Source organism: Phycodurus eques, chromosome 15, assembly GCF_024500275.1.
Source record: "Phycodurus eques isolate BA_2022a chromosome 15, UOR_Pequ_1.1, whole genome shotgun sequence".
In the NCBI taxonomy this organism is placed as follows: Eukaryota; Metazoa; Chordata; class Actinopteri; order Syngnathiformes; family Syngnathidae; genus Phycodurus; species Phycodurus eques.
The window spans coordinates 11,129,552-11,147,233 of record NC_084539.1 but is presented as its reverse complement, the minus strand read 5'-3'; the positions used below and the strand labels follow the sequence as shown (position 1 = coordinate 11,147,233).

The 17,682-nt window shown below is 43.0% G+C and overlaps 1 protein-coding gene across 5 annotated transcripts in view; it reads right to left on the bottom strand.

The window, feature by feature from the left end:
* rai14 (retinoic acid induced 14) overlaps positions 1-15,214 on the bottom strand; it is a 46,943-nt gene extending 31,729 nt beyond the window's left edge. For 4 of the 5 annotated variants that reach the window (XM_061698695.1, XM_061698697.1, XM_061698696.1 and 1 more), the window contains exons 1-2: positions 14,119-14,977; positions 12,414-12,490 (exon numbers count right to left, since the gene is read on the bottom strand). In XM_061698695.1, the coding sequence (XP_061554679.1) occupies positions 12,414-12,490; positions 14,119-14,188 (147 nt within the window). In that variant the 5' untranslated portion in view covers positions 14,189-14,977. The other variant, XM_061698698.1, reaches the window with a different exon arrangement.
* Between the last annotated feature and the right edge of the window lie 2,468 nt (positions 15,215-17,682).

Genomic DNA, 17,682 nt, shown 5'->3' with positions numbered 1-17,682 from the left:
TATAGCTGATCAGTAATCGAGCTGACTGAACAGATAGATGCATAACAAACAAGTTATGGCAAAGCCTTCCACCACTGAAACAACAAGGAGAAGAGTCAGCAGGAAGGCTAACAACTAGCCAAGGTGCTGCTTATTTGTGTTTTCCAGCAGTCCGAATTCTGCGCAAGACCTTTCTGTGTCTCTCAGGTCAGGCCGGGTACTACCTCAGGTTACGTTTGATTGCGCGAGACTTCTATTTTGGGGGACGAGACTCTTGCCTTTTGGTGAACATGCGCTTAAGTGGGGGGTGCTTTGTTGGTCATCTCAAAGTACACCACACACACATTTTTATATCCCGTAATTATTTGTGGGATGCACCCCACTTAAGGTATTTCCTATTTTTACTTAGGCATCGCTTTGCTGCGATCCCCTCTCCACAAGCTGTCTTTTGACTTCCCTCAGCCTCTTTATCTGCTCCTGGCCATTTTGTCTAGAGACGATTAGTACCGCTCCCAGTACGACCTCATGCTCACAATGGAGTTAGAGTAGCGAGTCATGCTCACTCCTTGCGGTGCCATTAAACTTTGTTCAACAATAGTTCAGACACGTTACAACCAGACCTTGATCAGAACAAGGGATGGGCATAATCTATTGATCAAATTACATTTGGGGAAAATGTTACGTCCTTACCGATGAAGGCCCAATAGAATCCACTCTTTGGCAACTACTAGCCAGGTTGCAATAAATGTCGGCCCAATTAGTTCACTGCCTAAATGGCACCTGACCAAAGGTTAGCGATGGTTATGTCTTAAATTCCTTCAATAACTTCATTTGCATAAAGGTCCTGCAAAATAGCATCATCGGAACCTTAACAGTAGGTCCAGCAGGGGACTGTCTGGTGCTAAACTCTGTCCTGCCTTCCCCTTATTCTCTAAAATACAGGCATTGTCCCGCCTCTTACGGTACTGATATTGCCGAATGCAGAATATTCATGGGACAATTATGGCCCTCCATTCCATATCAGTGCTGTTTATACAAAACAGCAACATGGAAAAAGAGGCTATTGACAGAGATGTGGCCCTCCCTTAGGAGTTTAAGATGAAAACCTTATTGATTCATAATTTATCATAATCCACAGTTGATTTTGTTGCGCTAAAGAGGGAATTCATTCATAAGAAACATCCAACAAACATGAATTCATAAAAGTGTGAAAACTCTAGTAGAGAGACATGATCATTTTACAATGCAGAGTGTCTTGTTAATTTTTCGATTCTGAGCTTTCTAGAGTTGAGGTAAAAAGGGATAACTGGAAGGAAGATCCCTGTCTCCCTTTAATTGGATCTATGCTTAAACCCTAAGTCTCTTGGACTGTTGTGTGATAACACTGTGTCCCCTCTCCGGGACCTCCCGGAGAGGGGACACAGTGGCTCTATCACTTATTAGCAAACGAACATCCCACTGCGCACTCTGTATCCTGCAAAACGCCAGAATCAGAGACGTAGCAAAAAATTATCATTGTCACCTTTGCTTGATACACAGAATCCAAAGGTGGGATAATCCCAAAACGGTGCACTTTTTACAGTGACTTTGCTGACTGCAATCATAACTACATGCGGGGCAATGTGGCCAACATCAGGTCAGGTGAGGAAGAAGTGACAACCCGGTTCCGGCTCTCCCTTTTCCCTGCAACTTTGCTATTCCCCCATACAGCCGTGGCTTTGACACTCCCATTACGAGTCTGTGCAGTTCACAGAACAGTATCATGAGAAAAAGGCAGAAAATTCCTTTTATACGCATTGTGAAATAGACTTCTGTTACGACTCTGATAGTACTTTCTCTCCCATATGCACTGAAAGAACACAACGAATCGGATAGCCTCAAATCATGCAAATCAAGTCTCGATTATATGTGGATAAAAATCCAATATGAATCGTATGTCTTCCAATTAGACAGCAACGAAAGCGGACAGATCAGATATAGGCTGTCATTGTGAGCCAGAATTTAGCACAATGCGCTGATTAAATAAATATACCCACCCAAACAAAAACACCCATGGTAACAAAACAAAAACAAAAAAAACCTAGGAGGTATTAAGTAAACATAATTACAGCAAATATTTGTATGAAAACACTTCCATCCATTTTCTGAGCCGCTTATCCTCACAAGGGTCATGGGAGTGCTGGAGCCTATCCCAGCTATCATGGGGCAGGGGGCGGGGTACATCCTGGACTGGTTGCCAGCCAATCGCAGGGCACAAATAAACAAACAACCATTCATACTCACATTCTAACCTTCAGGCAATTTTAGAGTCTTCAATCAACCTACCACAAATGTTTTTCGGATGTGGGAGGAAACCGGAGTGGCCGGAGAAAACCCACGCAGGCACGGGGAGAACATGCAAACTCCACACAGGCGGGGCCGGGGATTGAAACCCAGTCCTCAGAACTGTGAGGCAGACGCTCTAGCAAGTCGTCCACCGTGCCGCTGAAAGCACTTCTAGGCCATAAATATAAAACAATCAAATGAAAAACACTACTTAGTGAGTATGCCTTATGATTTGCCTCTGAATACATTATGCATGTTTGAAGCATGTGCTATAGCTGAGAACTATGTACAATGTAGTACTGAATTGTGGAGATAAAGCTTTAAACTGTTTTTTCACAATTTGTTTTCCTGATTTTTTGGGGGGGCGTGACTAAAACGCCGCCCAGTGACGCGCGCGCTTGAACGTCCTGCATGAGTCCCCCTCCCCCACTATATAAGAACTTGAGCGCCTTCATTTGCATCAGTGGTTATCTGGTGCAATTGAGTTACTTAGTTATCATTACTAGGCCTTTGTATCACTACAGCGTGCAGTTGGCTAGCTAGTTACGCCTACACTCCAGAAATACATCTTCCCTGGATTCTGCAATTTACAGAACAGCTTGTGTCATTATTTTAATTCCCAAAAGACAAGGAGACGCCGCGGATAAGCCCTTTGCCTGTCCGCCGACAAAGAGGAGCCCCGGAAGTCCGTTAGCTCGTGAGCTAGCTGGTGGCTTGCGCCTGTCGTCGCGGCGACGACGAGGTGGGATATATTCTAACCACCGGAGGCTTGAAGCGGATATAGTTCCACAGCTCAAACGAGTAGGGCTGGGCATAAGAAACATGTTTTTTTTAGCAGGGCATGGATTCTCACACATTAAGCGAACCCACCCACAGCGCTCGTTATGGGGGATTTATTGCATACTACTATTGCATTGCCTTTAATGCTGACACTGAGTGTATCCGGCTAGTTTATGTTTGAATGAGGACATCTCTCCCTGGCTCAGATTTGTCAACACAGACACCCGCCCTTCCTCCCCCGGATTAACAAGGGTCTCTCCCTGAGGCTTTACTGTCACGCCCAGTATTAATACCCTTTTGCTGCACCCAGCCAGAATAAACTCAGACTGGCCACATCGAGTCAGACTGGGCCAAATAAAACATTCCCTACCAGAGAGACGCTTCAGCTGTATAGGAAATCGTCAACATCTGAAGGATTAAGCCGCCAAAATGTTAAGATTGACATTTTTTTGCTTCGCAAGGAATTCAATCTATGTGGTCTATAGTTCCACAAAATGTACTATACCCCGTGAACAGTGTAATTAAATGCTTTTATCCCCACAGTGCACAAAGGATTCTGTAGAAATGTTTTCAGATGAACAGCATGCGACTGAGTGCTTGGGCAGTGCCGCTGTATTTAACACAGCAGACATTCCACCACGCCTGATAAGGAGCTCACCATTCCTGCAATATTTACACAGCTAAAATTAGATGATGTATATTGCGGAATCGCAGCAAAAATTTTGACATGTTCAATCAGGTTCCCGTGCTATGTCCAACCCCCCCTCCATCCGGATTAATTGACGCCATGGAACAGATGTGTGGAGTGAGAGGAGATGTAATCCGTGCGTCAATTAAATGTGTGTTTGTGTCTCTGCAAGCACATTGTGGATATGATGTACTGTACATGGAAGTTAGAGCGGTTTTTAGTGGGGGTTTAATCCTACCTAGACTGGAAGCTGTGGGAGCAGTTTTTAAGTCGTGACAATATACGCAGGGCTGTGCGAGGCACTATTATCAACAATAGCATATACACAGAATACAACAAAAAGTTGCATGTATTACGCGCGAGTGTGTGCAAAATAGTTCATGTTAAAAGGAATAACGGGCCTGAATGTGAAGGCTATAGTCTATGAAAATTACCGGCTTTCATACAAGTAGTATGTTTATGTGCCGAGTCTCAGAATCTAATGCTAATCTGTTCATTCAACAACACTTCGGCTCTCATCTGATAGTGTTTTCGTGTTGTCCGGCTGTCGATTCTGAAAAAAGAAAAAGGCAGATCTTCTCCGTCCGAGCTGCCAAGTCATAGTTGTAGAAGGTCAGAGTGAGGGTGGTATTATTTCAATTAACTTGACTGTGATGTCACAGTAGCATCAAAATCCGAACAGCTTGCTGTTGACAAGTTCTGACAGAGTAGCACACTAGAAATGCACTTGATTGTGGGTTATTGTGATGGAGGAAAAGCAATGCAACATTGTGGCGGTACAAGGGTAAGTGATTTTCTTGCTGTACAGATGTTAAATTCTTATTACACTTTTCTGAACGTTAAGAATGTTGAACTATTACTAGAGACATTGCCTCTCTAGTTAATAAAGGTTTGCATGAGGAAAGAAAAATAGCTTCAACCCCCCCAAAAATATATATAATATCCCAGAATGGCTTTGACCTAAAAGCTTCCGCTATATTTGTGAACATGACTCTATGAGAGTCATTTTTAGAATGTATTACCAGAAAATAGCAATTTGCCATTATGATTTCTGCCGTGTGATTGTTCATGTGTTTGTCTCATTGTGGCTGTTTGTCAAACCTTTTTCCCATAAACCCAGATTACATGTCTGGTTGCCCTAACATACACACACATGCACACACACAAACACCTTATTATACACATTTTACAGTTGAGTAGCCCACATAATCCACACAAAAAAAAACACAAAGTGTAGTACACACACACACAAACGTAAAGACAAACACATTACAGTCTACCAGACTCTGACTCATGTTGACCTTGCATGACCAAGTATGATAAAGCAACATAAGTAAAAAAAAAAAAAAAAAAAAACATTTGTAAAAAAAAAAAAAAAAAAAAAGAATTAGCTTTGTGTTAAATCATAAAACTGAAAATAAAGGACTGGCTTTGGGGGAGAACATTCCTTGGTAAACTGTCACTGACAACCAAAACCCAAAATAGAACCAGGGAGGTATTTTAATTCTATTGTGGTCGGTATGAGGAGCAATGGAATGACTTTTGGCTGCATGGTTTAAACAATGTAACATTCTTTTTGACATAACTTAATGACCACCATTTGTTTTAATCCAACAGTTGTGCAAAGCATGCTAACAGTTGGAGGGGGAAAAGTTTTCATCTTTGCGTTTCTTTTAATTGAATGCAAAGCAATGGACAGTGATACAGAGTGTGAAAGGAAGAACGAAAGTAGGCCAATCAAAGTGCTCAATAGAATGTGGGAGTGATGTGTGCAAAGACACACACAAGTGCAAACGGCTTTGCTCGTGTTTCTAAGCAACCTTAAAATCCCGACTCGTCTTTTTCTCCTCTCAGTGCCTACAACTGGCTGACGTAGCAGTGAAGATGGGCAACATGCTTACAAAGCATCCATCTCAGACAATGTACACCTCTTCTTGTAAATACAGTTTTTTTTAAGGCTGGTACAAAAAGGTCAGATTGACACAGTCCACTGCTGAGACCTCGCAGAGCTCAACACCAAACGCGACGTTTTTCTGAACAATGAACGTGGTTGTTCTCTCCCACATAGCAGACTGAATTAGCAATCATTTACTTGCATCGGGCTGTATGCCCAGCCAAAATCACAGTGATTCATATTTGGGTTTGCAAGAAATACCAAGGACGTCTGTCAAATTTTATATCGATTCCATTCCCCTAGAGCTCTGTTTCCACATACTTTGTAACATCATGTGGAATGTAATTTACAAGAACACACAAAACTAGTCTCGTAGAACTCCACTGCATCACACTATTGCAAACTACAGTCACAATAATCAATACAAAAAATGTTAAGAAAAAAAGTTGACATTCTTATTTTGTATAGAATCTCATTTGATCAGGAAGATGAACAGTAGATATAAACATTCTACACACCTCTGCTCTAATGCCAGGTTTTTGTAATGTAAAAAAATTACAGTAAGATATATCATTTCAAATGTGACGTATAACCTGTATAACCCAATTGAAATATAATAGATTTTTGTTTCTTTTTTGCAGTTTTTTTTTTTTTTTATAAAATCTAACTGTGCACACCCTCTACTAACTGGTATGTCGGTATGTTCAGAATGAATCAATCACTTTCAAATTCATGTTAAATTGGAGTCAGCACATACCTGTCATCATTTAAAGTGCCTTTGAATAAGTCCAAATATTTTTTCAGTTGTTCTAGTAGGCTTTCCTTGACTTTTTGCTTTCTAGCAGAGGCCTCCAGGTTTTGTGCTAACACTGACTAGTCTTTTGAATTGTTCATCATTCCCTCCACCTTGACCAAAGCCGCAGTTCCACTTTAATAGAAAATGCCCCAACGCATGATGCTGATGCTTCAATGTGGGTATGGTGTTTCTATGGTGTTGTTACACCCTGGACTGGTTAGCAGCTAATTGCATTGCACATATAGACAAACAAGCACTCACACTCACATTCATGCCTATGAACAATTTAGTCTTCAATAAACCTAACATGCATATTTTTGGAATATGGTAGGAAGCTGCAGTACCTGCGGAAAACCCACACGAGCATGGGAAGAACATGAAAACTGTAAACAGGAAGGCCAGTGCCAAGGTTTGAACCCCAAACCCCAGAACTATGAGGCAGATGTGCTAACCTTTAGGGCATTGTACCTCAATTTATTTAATTTTACAGTAATGGAATTTAAAAATATTTATGAACTAAAATCATTTTAATTGGAAATGTATCTTGTAAAGAAAGCAGAGGCCGCTCTGATAGTTTCCCTTCATTAGCTTATCCATGACTTAAGATCAACTATTGCTACACACACAAAAAAACATGACTGCTAGGAAAATGGTGCTTCTGAATGGACCATTGTACAGTGGAGCCCCCAAATTCAAATGCCCCTAAAATCATGCAATGTGGAATTTGACCCAAATATTTCCGGAAAAATAGGCATCTAAAGTCTTCAGAACCACCCTCAAGCAAAGCATCAACATATCTCGAGGCTTCAGCTCGGTGAGCAACTAAATGTTAACTTCACGTGTTTTGCCAGTGAGAATGACAAATCTATGTCTAGGCTGCTCAATACAATATGAATAAACAAGTTGATATCAATAAAAGTAAAATGGAATAAACACGAGCTGTGTTTAGTCCTAATGAAGAGGTTCACCTCGCAAGCACAAGCAGTAATGCACCCTCTGCCACACATTGTCAAATTTAAGGATGAGCAAACAACTTTAGCTGTAGGGCGGTTAAATTATTTTTTATAATTGCATGACAGTTAAGAATGTTAAAAAGCATGACGCACAAAGTTGACTTCATTCCACCATCCTCCCTCTTGTCTACACAGTCTGTCACATCTCATCTGAGGGTGTGTAGTTTTAGGTTTCTTACAAAGCAATTAGCTTTTTATACTTAAGACTCTTAATAATGTTTAAAAAAAAATTATATTCTGTATCAAGCGATCAATCGATTGATAGCAAGCATCACTTTCCACTGCTCGGCATGCTATGCGTCAGCAAATGTTGAGTAGTACTTTTTTTTAAATTAACATTATCTGTACAGTTCATAAAGTTTTATGTATTGATACTGTATGTGTCCAAGTACTTATATTTGAGCACCGTAATTTCTCGTGTATAATACGCACCCCCAAAATTGACCTCAAAATTCTGGAAAAACCCTTCTATCTATGTATAATGGATTTTTACAATGCATGATTTTGCTTCTACCCATATGATCAAAACATGAAGTATTATCTGTATTTTGTTAGTTTTTTTTCATAGAATTATTCTGAAGTTATTTGAATACTTTCTTGTTGTTGACTTGCTCTTGTTTTGAAATTGACAGCCCTACTTTTATTTAGTAAATGAGAAAACACAGTTGTGCTCATATGTTTTTCATTTTACCCTAATGCGCACTTGACAATTTTTGGGGGGAAAAAAAATGCCCATTTTACAAGAGAAATTACGGTACATGCCGTTGCTGCATACTGACACAAGACTATGCCTTGCAATTTTGATGAAAATGTCTTTTATTTTACTCAACTATTGTTCAAAAATACAAACTTTTATTGAACATGACAAAAGTTTTAATCAAATGTAACACACCTTTTCCATGCAATCAAATATTGTGTTTAAAAAAAAACATTTAATATTATATACAGAATAAATTTAATTTCAATAAGTATAACACTTGATATTATTATTGTTATTATTGTGTTTTATGTTAAAATTTCAATAAAAAATGTATTTTTATGTTAAAACTCTACCAACAAGAATATCTTGAAAAGGGACATTCTGGGCATTTCCAATCCAAATAATCTTGCAAACCTGATGAAAGGGCATTAAAGATTAATTCATTCATTTTCCATACCGCTTATCTTCACTAGGGTTGCGGGCGTGCTGGAGCCTATCCCAGCTATCTTTGAGCGAGAGTTGGGGTACACCCTGAACTGGTCGCCAGCCAATCGCAGGACACATATAAACCAACAACCATTTACACTCCTATTCACACCTTTGGACAACTTAAGAGTCTTCAATCCACCTACCATGCAAGTTTTGGGGATGTGGAAGGAAACCGGAGTACCCAGAGAAAACCCACGCAGGCACAGGGAGAACATGCAAACTTCACATAGGCGAGGCCAGTTTTTAACCCGTGTCCTTAGAACTTTGAAGCAGATGTGCTAACCAGTCGTCCAACACATAAAAAGAAAGAAATGACTGGAAGGGGACCTTTAAAGGTTTATACTTTGTTTTGCCTAATGTGTTATAGTATTAAGGGAGCGGAGATGAAGCCATTTGTAAGAAGAAATATGTGCTTGTTTGAATATACGACGTGTGTAATTCTATTTATTGTGTGTTTAGTTTTACAGTAAACTTCAACAGGAGTGTCTATAAACAGCACGAAGCAAACACACTTTGACTCTTTTTGAAGAACTGTTTACCATTTGCTCAACTGTAAACTGTATACTCAGGGTCGACAGAATACTATATAATGTATATGACATGCATTTTTATGAGTCAGAGTAAGAGTACAGATGTACAGTATTGGCACCAGTTTCGGTGCATCCCTTCCTTTATAGCCAGTCTTTAACGGTGCAATGGATGAATTTCATTTACATGATTTCCTATGAGAAAATACTGGAAATGAATCTGAACAAATCAGAGGTTTTGACAAACAGCTTGCCTTCAACCTTGGCGGGTTCCACCGTTATGGAGCTCATGTTTATCTAGACCGGAGGGGATTGAGAGAACGTCATTTGGATTATTTGCAGTATGGGAATACCTCCGCTGTACATTAGATATTCCACAGAGGAGTTTTGAAATGGATGTCATGACCAGAGGTGGGTAGTAACGCGCTACATTTACTTTGTTACATTTACTCAAGTAACATTTTGGATAAATTGTACTTATCATAGTAGTTTGAATGTAACATACATTTTAGTTTTACTTGAGTATTTATGTGAAGGGCGGCACGGTGGACGACTGGTTAGAGCGTCAGTCTCACAGTTCTGAGGACCCGGGTTCCATCCCCGGCCCCGCCTTGGTGGAGTTTGCATGTTCTCCCCGTGCCTGCGTGGGTTTTCTCCGGGCACTCCGGTTTCCTCCCACTTCCCAAAAACATGCATTAATTGGAGACTCTAAATTGCCCGTAGGCATGACTGTGAGTGCGAATGGTTGTTTGTTTGTATGTGCCCTGCGATTGGCTGGCAACCAGTTCGGGGTGTACCCCGCCTCCTGCCCGATGACAGCTGGGATAGGCTCCAGCACGCCCGCGACCCTAGTGAGGAGAAGCGGCTCAGAAAATGGATGGATGGATTTATGTGAAGAAGAATCGATACTTTTACTCCATTACAATGATCGACATGCCGCTCGCTACTTTTATTTGTTCATTATTGCGTGTGCGATATATTTTTAGACTTCATCATCGTGTCGTTACGCCAATCCAACGTGATTACTAGTGTCATTAGACTCCAACTCACCAATCAGACGGCACAAGGCAGTCACATGACCGTACACAAAGCCTTCGTGGGACAATCAAAGTCACTCATTTTGGGGGGAAAAAAGCCATGCGAGTGTTTACGTTGCAGACTCCGAAAAACAACAGCTTTGTCATGCAGTGTAGTCTTAAATTATGACTGCCCAAACATGGATACTTCAGCCCACTTCTAATTTGAGAAAACAAAACACCTTGCGGTAAGTAGTTGCTCTCTCTCTCTCTCTCTCTCTCTCTCTCTGGCACACGCTCTCTCGCTCTCACACACACACACACACACACACACACACTATCAATAAGTCAGAAACCAGCTTCTTCATTCAGTCATTTAAGTGAATAAAGCAAATAAAGTTTCTGTAGGGCTTTTCGGTTTGGTTTTTGGACAGTGCCAAGTGTGTGTGGACTCCATCCATCCATCCATTTTCTGAGCCGCTTCTCCTCACTAGGGTCGCGGGCGTGCTGGAGCCTATCCCAGCTATCATCGGGCAGGAGGCGGGGTACACCCTGAACTGGTTGCCAGCCAATCGCAGGGCACATACAAACAAACAACCATTCACACTCACAGTCACACCTACAGGCAATTTAGAGTTGTCAATTAACCTAGCATGCATGTTTTTGAGATGTGGGAGGAAACCGCAGTGCCCGGAGAAAACACACACAGTCACGGGGAGAACATGCAAACTCCACACAGGCGGGGCCGGGGATTGAACCCTGCTCCTCAGAACTGTGAGGCAGACACTCTAACCAGTCGTCCACCGTTCCACCTGTGTGGACTCCAATATAAATAAACAAACAAACAAATAAATAAATAGTGGCACGGTAGCTGACTGGTTAGCACATCTGCCTCACAGTTCTGAGGAGCGTGCCTGCGTGGGTTTTCTCCGGGTACTCCGGTTTCCTCCCACATCCCAAAAACATGCATAGTAGGTTGATTGAAGACTCTAAATTCTCGGTAGGTATGTCAGTGTGAATGGTTGTTTCTTTATAAGTGCCATGCTATTGGCTGGAAACCAGTTCAGGGTATAACCCGCCTCCTGGCGGCAGTTAGCTGGGATAGGCTCCAGCATACCCGCGACCCTAGTGAGGATAAGCGGCGTAGGAAATGGATGGATGAATGGAAGTTACTCATTAGTTATTCTTTAGTTGAGTAGTTTTTTCACTAAGTACTTTCTTACTCAAGTAAATATTTGGAGGACTACTTTTGACTTTTACTTGAGTCTTATTATTATAAATTAATAGTACTTGAGTACAATATTTGGCTACTTTACCCACCTCTGGTCATGACTAAGTCAAGGTGGAAAATTACTCCACCGAATAGGACAACCCTAGAAAAGATGACTCTTCATTTCTATTGTGCTCATCACATTACCCAACCACACGCTGTAAACATTCTTGACTCCATTCACCAATCCTCTACTTCGTAAACTTCCTTTGAGAATCCAAGTTAACCAGGAACTTCCAGACTTTTCCTGTTTGCTGTTTAGCACTGTTGCCGTCAACACCACGATGACAGCGGATGAGTCAGACAAGTGGAGACGCCTCACTTCCTGTGAGTGTTCAATAAGTTAGACTGCGAGGCAGAGACAGATGCATTCTTGCCAAAAGATGGATTAATCATCTGCAGGGTGAAATGTGCAAGTAGAGAACTGCGGAATTGTGGCCTTTGCTGGAATTTAGCCCAGCATTCCCACACTGTGGTCCTCTTAAGTGAGTAACTATCAGAGAAGTATGGTTTCTGCTGCGTTTTTGTTTCACACCGCTCCAACGCCATCAATCATGGCTTCTCGACCTCATCTCCTGACTGTGACCTTATTTTTCTCGAAGAGCTACCTTTCTCATGGCACTGCCAATTAAAGATGTCAAAGCATACCATGTCACACTGAGCTTTTCCCATGTGTTTTCTGTTTTCAAGAAGCACACAAGGGGCTAGGGATGTGGGGGGGGGGGGCTAAATGGATTATACTCATACTATGATTCAAAACTGTTTGGTTTACTTTTGTTTTTCTTAAATATCAATCATTTGTGCAGCTCAGAGGTCAAGAGAGGCTGCCATAAATCATCCACAGCTGCCAAAGACGTGCACCAAAGACCTCCGCCATGTGGGCACGCGTGTACGCGCACTTCTTTCTTAGTCACGAGCATGTGTTTTACTACTTACATCGGTTTTCCTGAACTTGGCTTTAAGGCTCTTCATGTTCGGTCTAGTAGTCCATGTAGTTGCTTGCTCACTTCCAGCTGGAAGAAGGGAGAGGGGTTGGGGGGACACACAGATGTTGAAGCACCGACTCGTTTGAAAGGTTGTTTCTCGAACATATCTTTTAATTTGAGGTGTCCAGCAGCACCGAAGTAAATCAACATTTTAAATTTGATCCCACTTTTACATTTGACTTATTCCCCAAGCAACAGGCAATTCCGAAGTAGACAAAGCACATGCTATTCTAATTTGAACCTCCCTGCAAATGGTTTCCAGCTTTCTATGGTTTCCTCCGATGTTTTAAATCACCTCCAAACCCTTCAGGATGTCTGGCAACTGTATTTCTGCCTGAGTTCCCTCAAGCAAGCGCCATTTTTTTCTTGGCCGAGATGACCTTGTCCATGATTTACCTCTGAAAGTATCCCGGTGAGCATTGCATCCTTGTAACGAGGCTACTTCATTATGTTTCCAGGCTCTCCTGCAGCTGCTTGTATTTCAAGCATGTGTGCAATGCTCGGCTATTTGAATGTAAGTTACCTGCCAGTGTTTGGCTCTTTAAATTAATGCTGGGGGAGAATATGGTCGCATTTTATTGCGTATTAGAGGAGCAGACACACATTGATGTTGGGGACCACATATTTTTATATATTAGAGGTTTTATATGGAAAAATATGGCTGTAAAGTAAAGCTGGGTGATATGCCCTTATAATAAAATCAAGAAAAATAAAGAATACTTCCTCTTGGAAATTCTTCCCTTTACTCAAAACATGTAATGTGTGTAAACAGGACTCTTGATGAATTAACATTTTAAATAATTTAACATCATAAATGAAATGTCAAACTGCATGGCTCGGCTAGTCCATATGTACGACAGTAACTCTGCACCCCAGCTTTCTCACGCGCTTATGTAGCGTTTTACAGGTGAGGCAAGGCGACCTTGGCAAAATATTTGCAGCTTGGAACCACATACATCAGGTCAAAGGTTTGTCATGTCTCTGCTTCTCCAGCGTATACATGGGCACCATGTTTTGGAAATGTTCCGCACGATTGACTCTGTGATTGCCTTCCACTGCACTCCTTTCTTGTCATTTGGGAAACAACGTGAAAAGGATTCTGCTTATTGTCTGTTTCTTAGCGGCAATTAAACTTTTTGGGAAAAAATAGTTGCAATGTTCGAAAGTGAGTGCATGCATCTCAATACAATATGGCAACAGTAAGTAAATAATAATAATGAAGTGTACACAATGTATTGCTTTACTTCACTGGAGAACTTTTGACTGTATAGCACTTGTGTGACAGTTATGAAAGTTTAAACGCACTATGCATAAAGTCGACTTGCTTTCACCTTTTACTTTTTACACTTGTTTGACAGATGTGTATGCTAAAACACACTACGAATGAAATCAACGTTAGCGGTGAGTACACAAATGAATTGCTGTACTTCACCTGGTGACTTCTTTGTACACAATGTTCAAACCATCCATCCATTTTCCGTACCGCTCATCCTCACTAGGATCGCGGGCGTGCTGGAGCCTATCCCAGCTATCTTTGGGTGGGAGGCGGGGTACACCTTGTACTGGTCGCCAGCCAATCGCAGGGGACACATAGACAAACAACCATTTGCACTCACATTCACACCTACGGGCAAGTTAGTCTTCAATTAACCTACCACACGTTTTTGGGATTTGGGAGGAAACCGGAGCACCTGGAGAAAACCCACACAGGCACGGGGAGAACATGCAAACTCCACACGAGGGAGGCCGGATTTGAACCTGGGTCCTCAGAACTGTGAGGCAGATAGATGTGCTGACTAGTTGTCCACTGCGCCGCCATATTCAAACTAGAATTGCAAAATTCAGAGTTCTAATTTAGCTGTGGGAATGAATGGGACTTTAAGGGAATGAATTCCTAAAATGTCATAGTTCCTATGGAAAGTTTCCAATTTGGAATATTTCCAAAATTCCCCAGCTTGACTTTCCATTGAAATTAAAACTTTACAGAAATTTACAAGGAATTTTCCACCCGTTTGCATCCCTAGATTAAAAGCAATATGCATTAAGTCAATTTGCTTATTACCTATTAATATAAAGAGGTTAACTTCTTTTTAAACTTGTATGACAGTTAAGAATGCTAAAGGGAACTATGCATCAAGTTGATGTTAGCAGTGCATACACAAAGATGGATTGCTTTACTTCACCGGTTAACGTCTTGTACTTGTGTGACAATTGATAATGTAACAATGTTACTCGAAACAGACTGCACACCGATCGTTTGACCCTCTTATCTGATTATGAACATATTTGCAGATCTATGTACTCCCAAGAATCCACAAGCCGGTTAAAGTTAACTTCCTTTTGTATTCTGCCAGCTAAGAGTTGTAAACGAAGAGTTTCCCATTGGAAGGCGAATAAGACTAAAGTAGCGTGCATCTCCGCGACCGAACCACTTGACGAGTACGAGACTGCAGCAAACAATTTGAACGAACGTCCGAATTCCGTGCGATTCATTTCATTCACGATTCAATGCATCTACTTACCCTTTCTTGTTTTCTTTTTTTTTTTTTTTTTTTTTATGGAGTCGCGGAATTCTCTTTTTAGGAGCCAAAAGGCGGATTAGCGAGCGAACAGCGAGTCGTTGTTCTGCCGCCGCTCGAGTGGGAGGATGCAGAGAAAGCAGACGAAAACAGTGCGGGCGGACCGAGCGACACACTGGGCCGGCATACATTCAAAGTTGGGGCTGTTGGGGCTGTTGGCGCCCCCCTCCCCCTCCCCCTCCCCCTCCCTCCCTCCACACACAAGGCTGCTGGCCGCCTCTGTAGTGTGACGTCACACGGGCTCTCGTGACCGAGGAGTGGGGGGGCGTGGGCGGGCCCGGTGGCTGGGGGGCGTTCGTGCCCTCCATTGTGCTCCATTCACGTTCTGCTTGAGGGGAATTTGCTGCTTCGCTTTACAACGGAGTTTCCCCAACCTTTATTGAGCCAAGGCACATATTTTACATGATACACTGTAGAAAAATATGGCACATCACCAAACAAACAGAATGTCACAAAAAAGTACATACCAGCTGCGTCAAACTCATTTTCTTTCACCGGCCACATTGGAGTTACCGGTTGCCTTCAGTGGGTCGTTACGACTGTGAAACCATATAAATGGTAAATCGCTTCATCATATAATGCAATAATTGAAATCAGAATTCAAGGACAATTATTAGTTTGTTCAGCTGTCTCAACAATATGTATTAAATATGAAAGTTACAAATGTTGATAGAGATTTTAGCAAGAATCATGAAAGTTGACACACATGATTTGCTTTCACGGGCCACATCGGGTAAAATGATGTAGTGGGCCATATCTGGCTAGGCCTTGAGCTTGACACCAGTGGTCTACACTGTAATATGGTACCTTGACTTCAGCGTTTAATTCCTTCCGCGATCATGCCCGTAGCTGTACAGTGAAAATAAAAGTCTACACAACACTGTTGAAATGCCAAGTTTTGGTGATACATAAAAAATTAGACCATGATAAAACAACAAAACTTTTTCCTCCATAATTTGACATATATCCTGTACAAATCATTTGGGGGGCGGGGGGGAATATCGAGAGGGGAAGTAGAACTAACTGGGATAATGTGGTTGCACAAGGGTGCATGCCCCTCTTATAAGTGGGGATGTGGCTGTGTCCAGAATTAGTCCCCGGACTCTGCTTCCTCATGGGAAGGCATGTAGGTGGAATTGAGGAGGTCTTTGAAGTATTCGGCCCACCCACCCACAACGTCCTGAGTTGAGTTCAGCAGCGCCCCCACTATACACAGTGTTGACGGTGCTTTCCCCTCCTGAGATGCCGGATGGTGGACCAGAATTTCCTCGAAGCCGTCCAGAAGTCGTTCTCTATGGCCTCGCCGAACTCTTCCCATGCCCGTTGTTTCACCAAAGCTGCGTTCTGCTTGTCCAGCCGGTACCCATTAGCTGCCTCCGGAGTCCCACGGCCAAAACGGCCCGATAGGACCCCTTCTTCAGCTTGACGGCATCCCTCACTGTTGGTGTCCACCAACGGGTTTGGAATTGCCGCCATGACAGGCACCGACAACCTTACAGCCACAGCTCCAATCAACAGCGTCAACAATGGAGACACTGAACATGGTCCACTCGGACTCAATGTACCCCGCCTCCCCAGGGACATCGGCAAAGTTCTGTCGGAGTTGGGAGGTGAAGCTCCTTCTGACAGGAGACTCTGCCAGACGTTCCCAACAGGCCCTTCCAATAAGTTTGGGTCTCCCAGGTCGGACCGGCATCTTCCCCCACCAAAGGCGCTCACTCACCACCAGGTGGTGATCGGTTGACAGCGCCACCACTCTCTTCACCTGAGTGTAACAAGACATGACCTCAAGTCCGATGATAGGATCACAAAGTCGATCACTGAACTGCGGCCTATGGTGTCCTGGTGTCAATTGCACATGTGGACACCCTTATGTCCGAACATGGTGTTCGTTATGAATAATCCATGGCAAGCAGAGAAGTCCAATAACAGAACACCACTCCAGTTCTGGTCGGTGGCCGTTCTTCCCGCTCATGCCCCTCCAGGTCTCACTGTCATTGTCCACGGGAGCTTTGAAGTCCCCCAGCAGCACCGTGGGTCACTCCAGAGTGGAAAAGAGTCCAACCCCTCTCAAGAGAACTGTTACCGGAGTACAAACTGTGCGTGGAGGTGATCCCGACTATATCAAGTCGGAACTTCTCAACCTCACACAGCAGCTCGGGCGTTTTTTCCCTGCCAGAGAGATGACATTCCACGTCTCTAGAGCCAGCTTCTGTAGCCGGGGATCAGACCGCCAAGGTCCCTGCCTTCAGCCGCCACCCAGCTCGGTACCGACCCGTACCCTTTGGCCCCTCCCACAGGGGAAGGGGGACCTACGTTGCCTTTTCGGGCTGTGCCCGGCCGGGCCCCATGGGTGCGGTCCCAGCCACCAGGCGCTCGCCTTCAAGCACCAACCCTCAGGCCTGGCTCCAGAAGGGGGCCCCGGTGTCCCACATCTGGGCAAGAGAAACCTCGGTCCATTGGTGTGAGCCGTCTTTGTCTGGTCACTCAACTCGGCCCTGTTTTGGGCGCCATGGGCGTAGGATCATCGGGAGTTTTTTTAATTTGCTATTGTGCGTCCTTATTGTTTTGTGTTTTGCACTTCAGGGCCACCGTAGTCTTGGGCCAAAGTCATGTAATACTCCGAAATCCACAGATAGC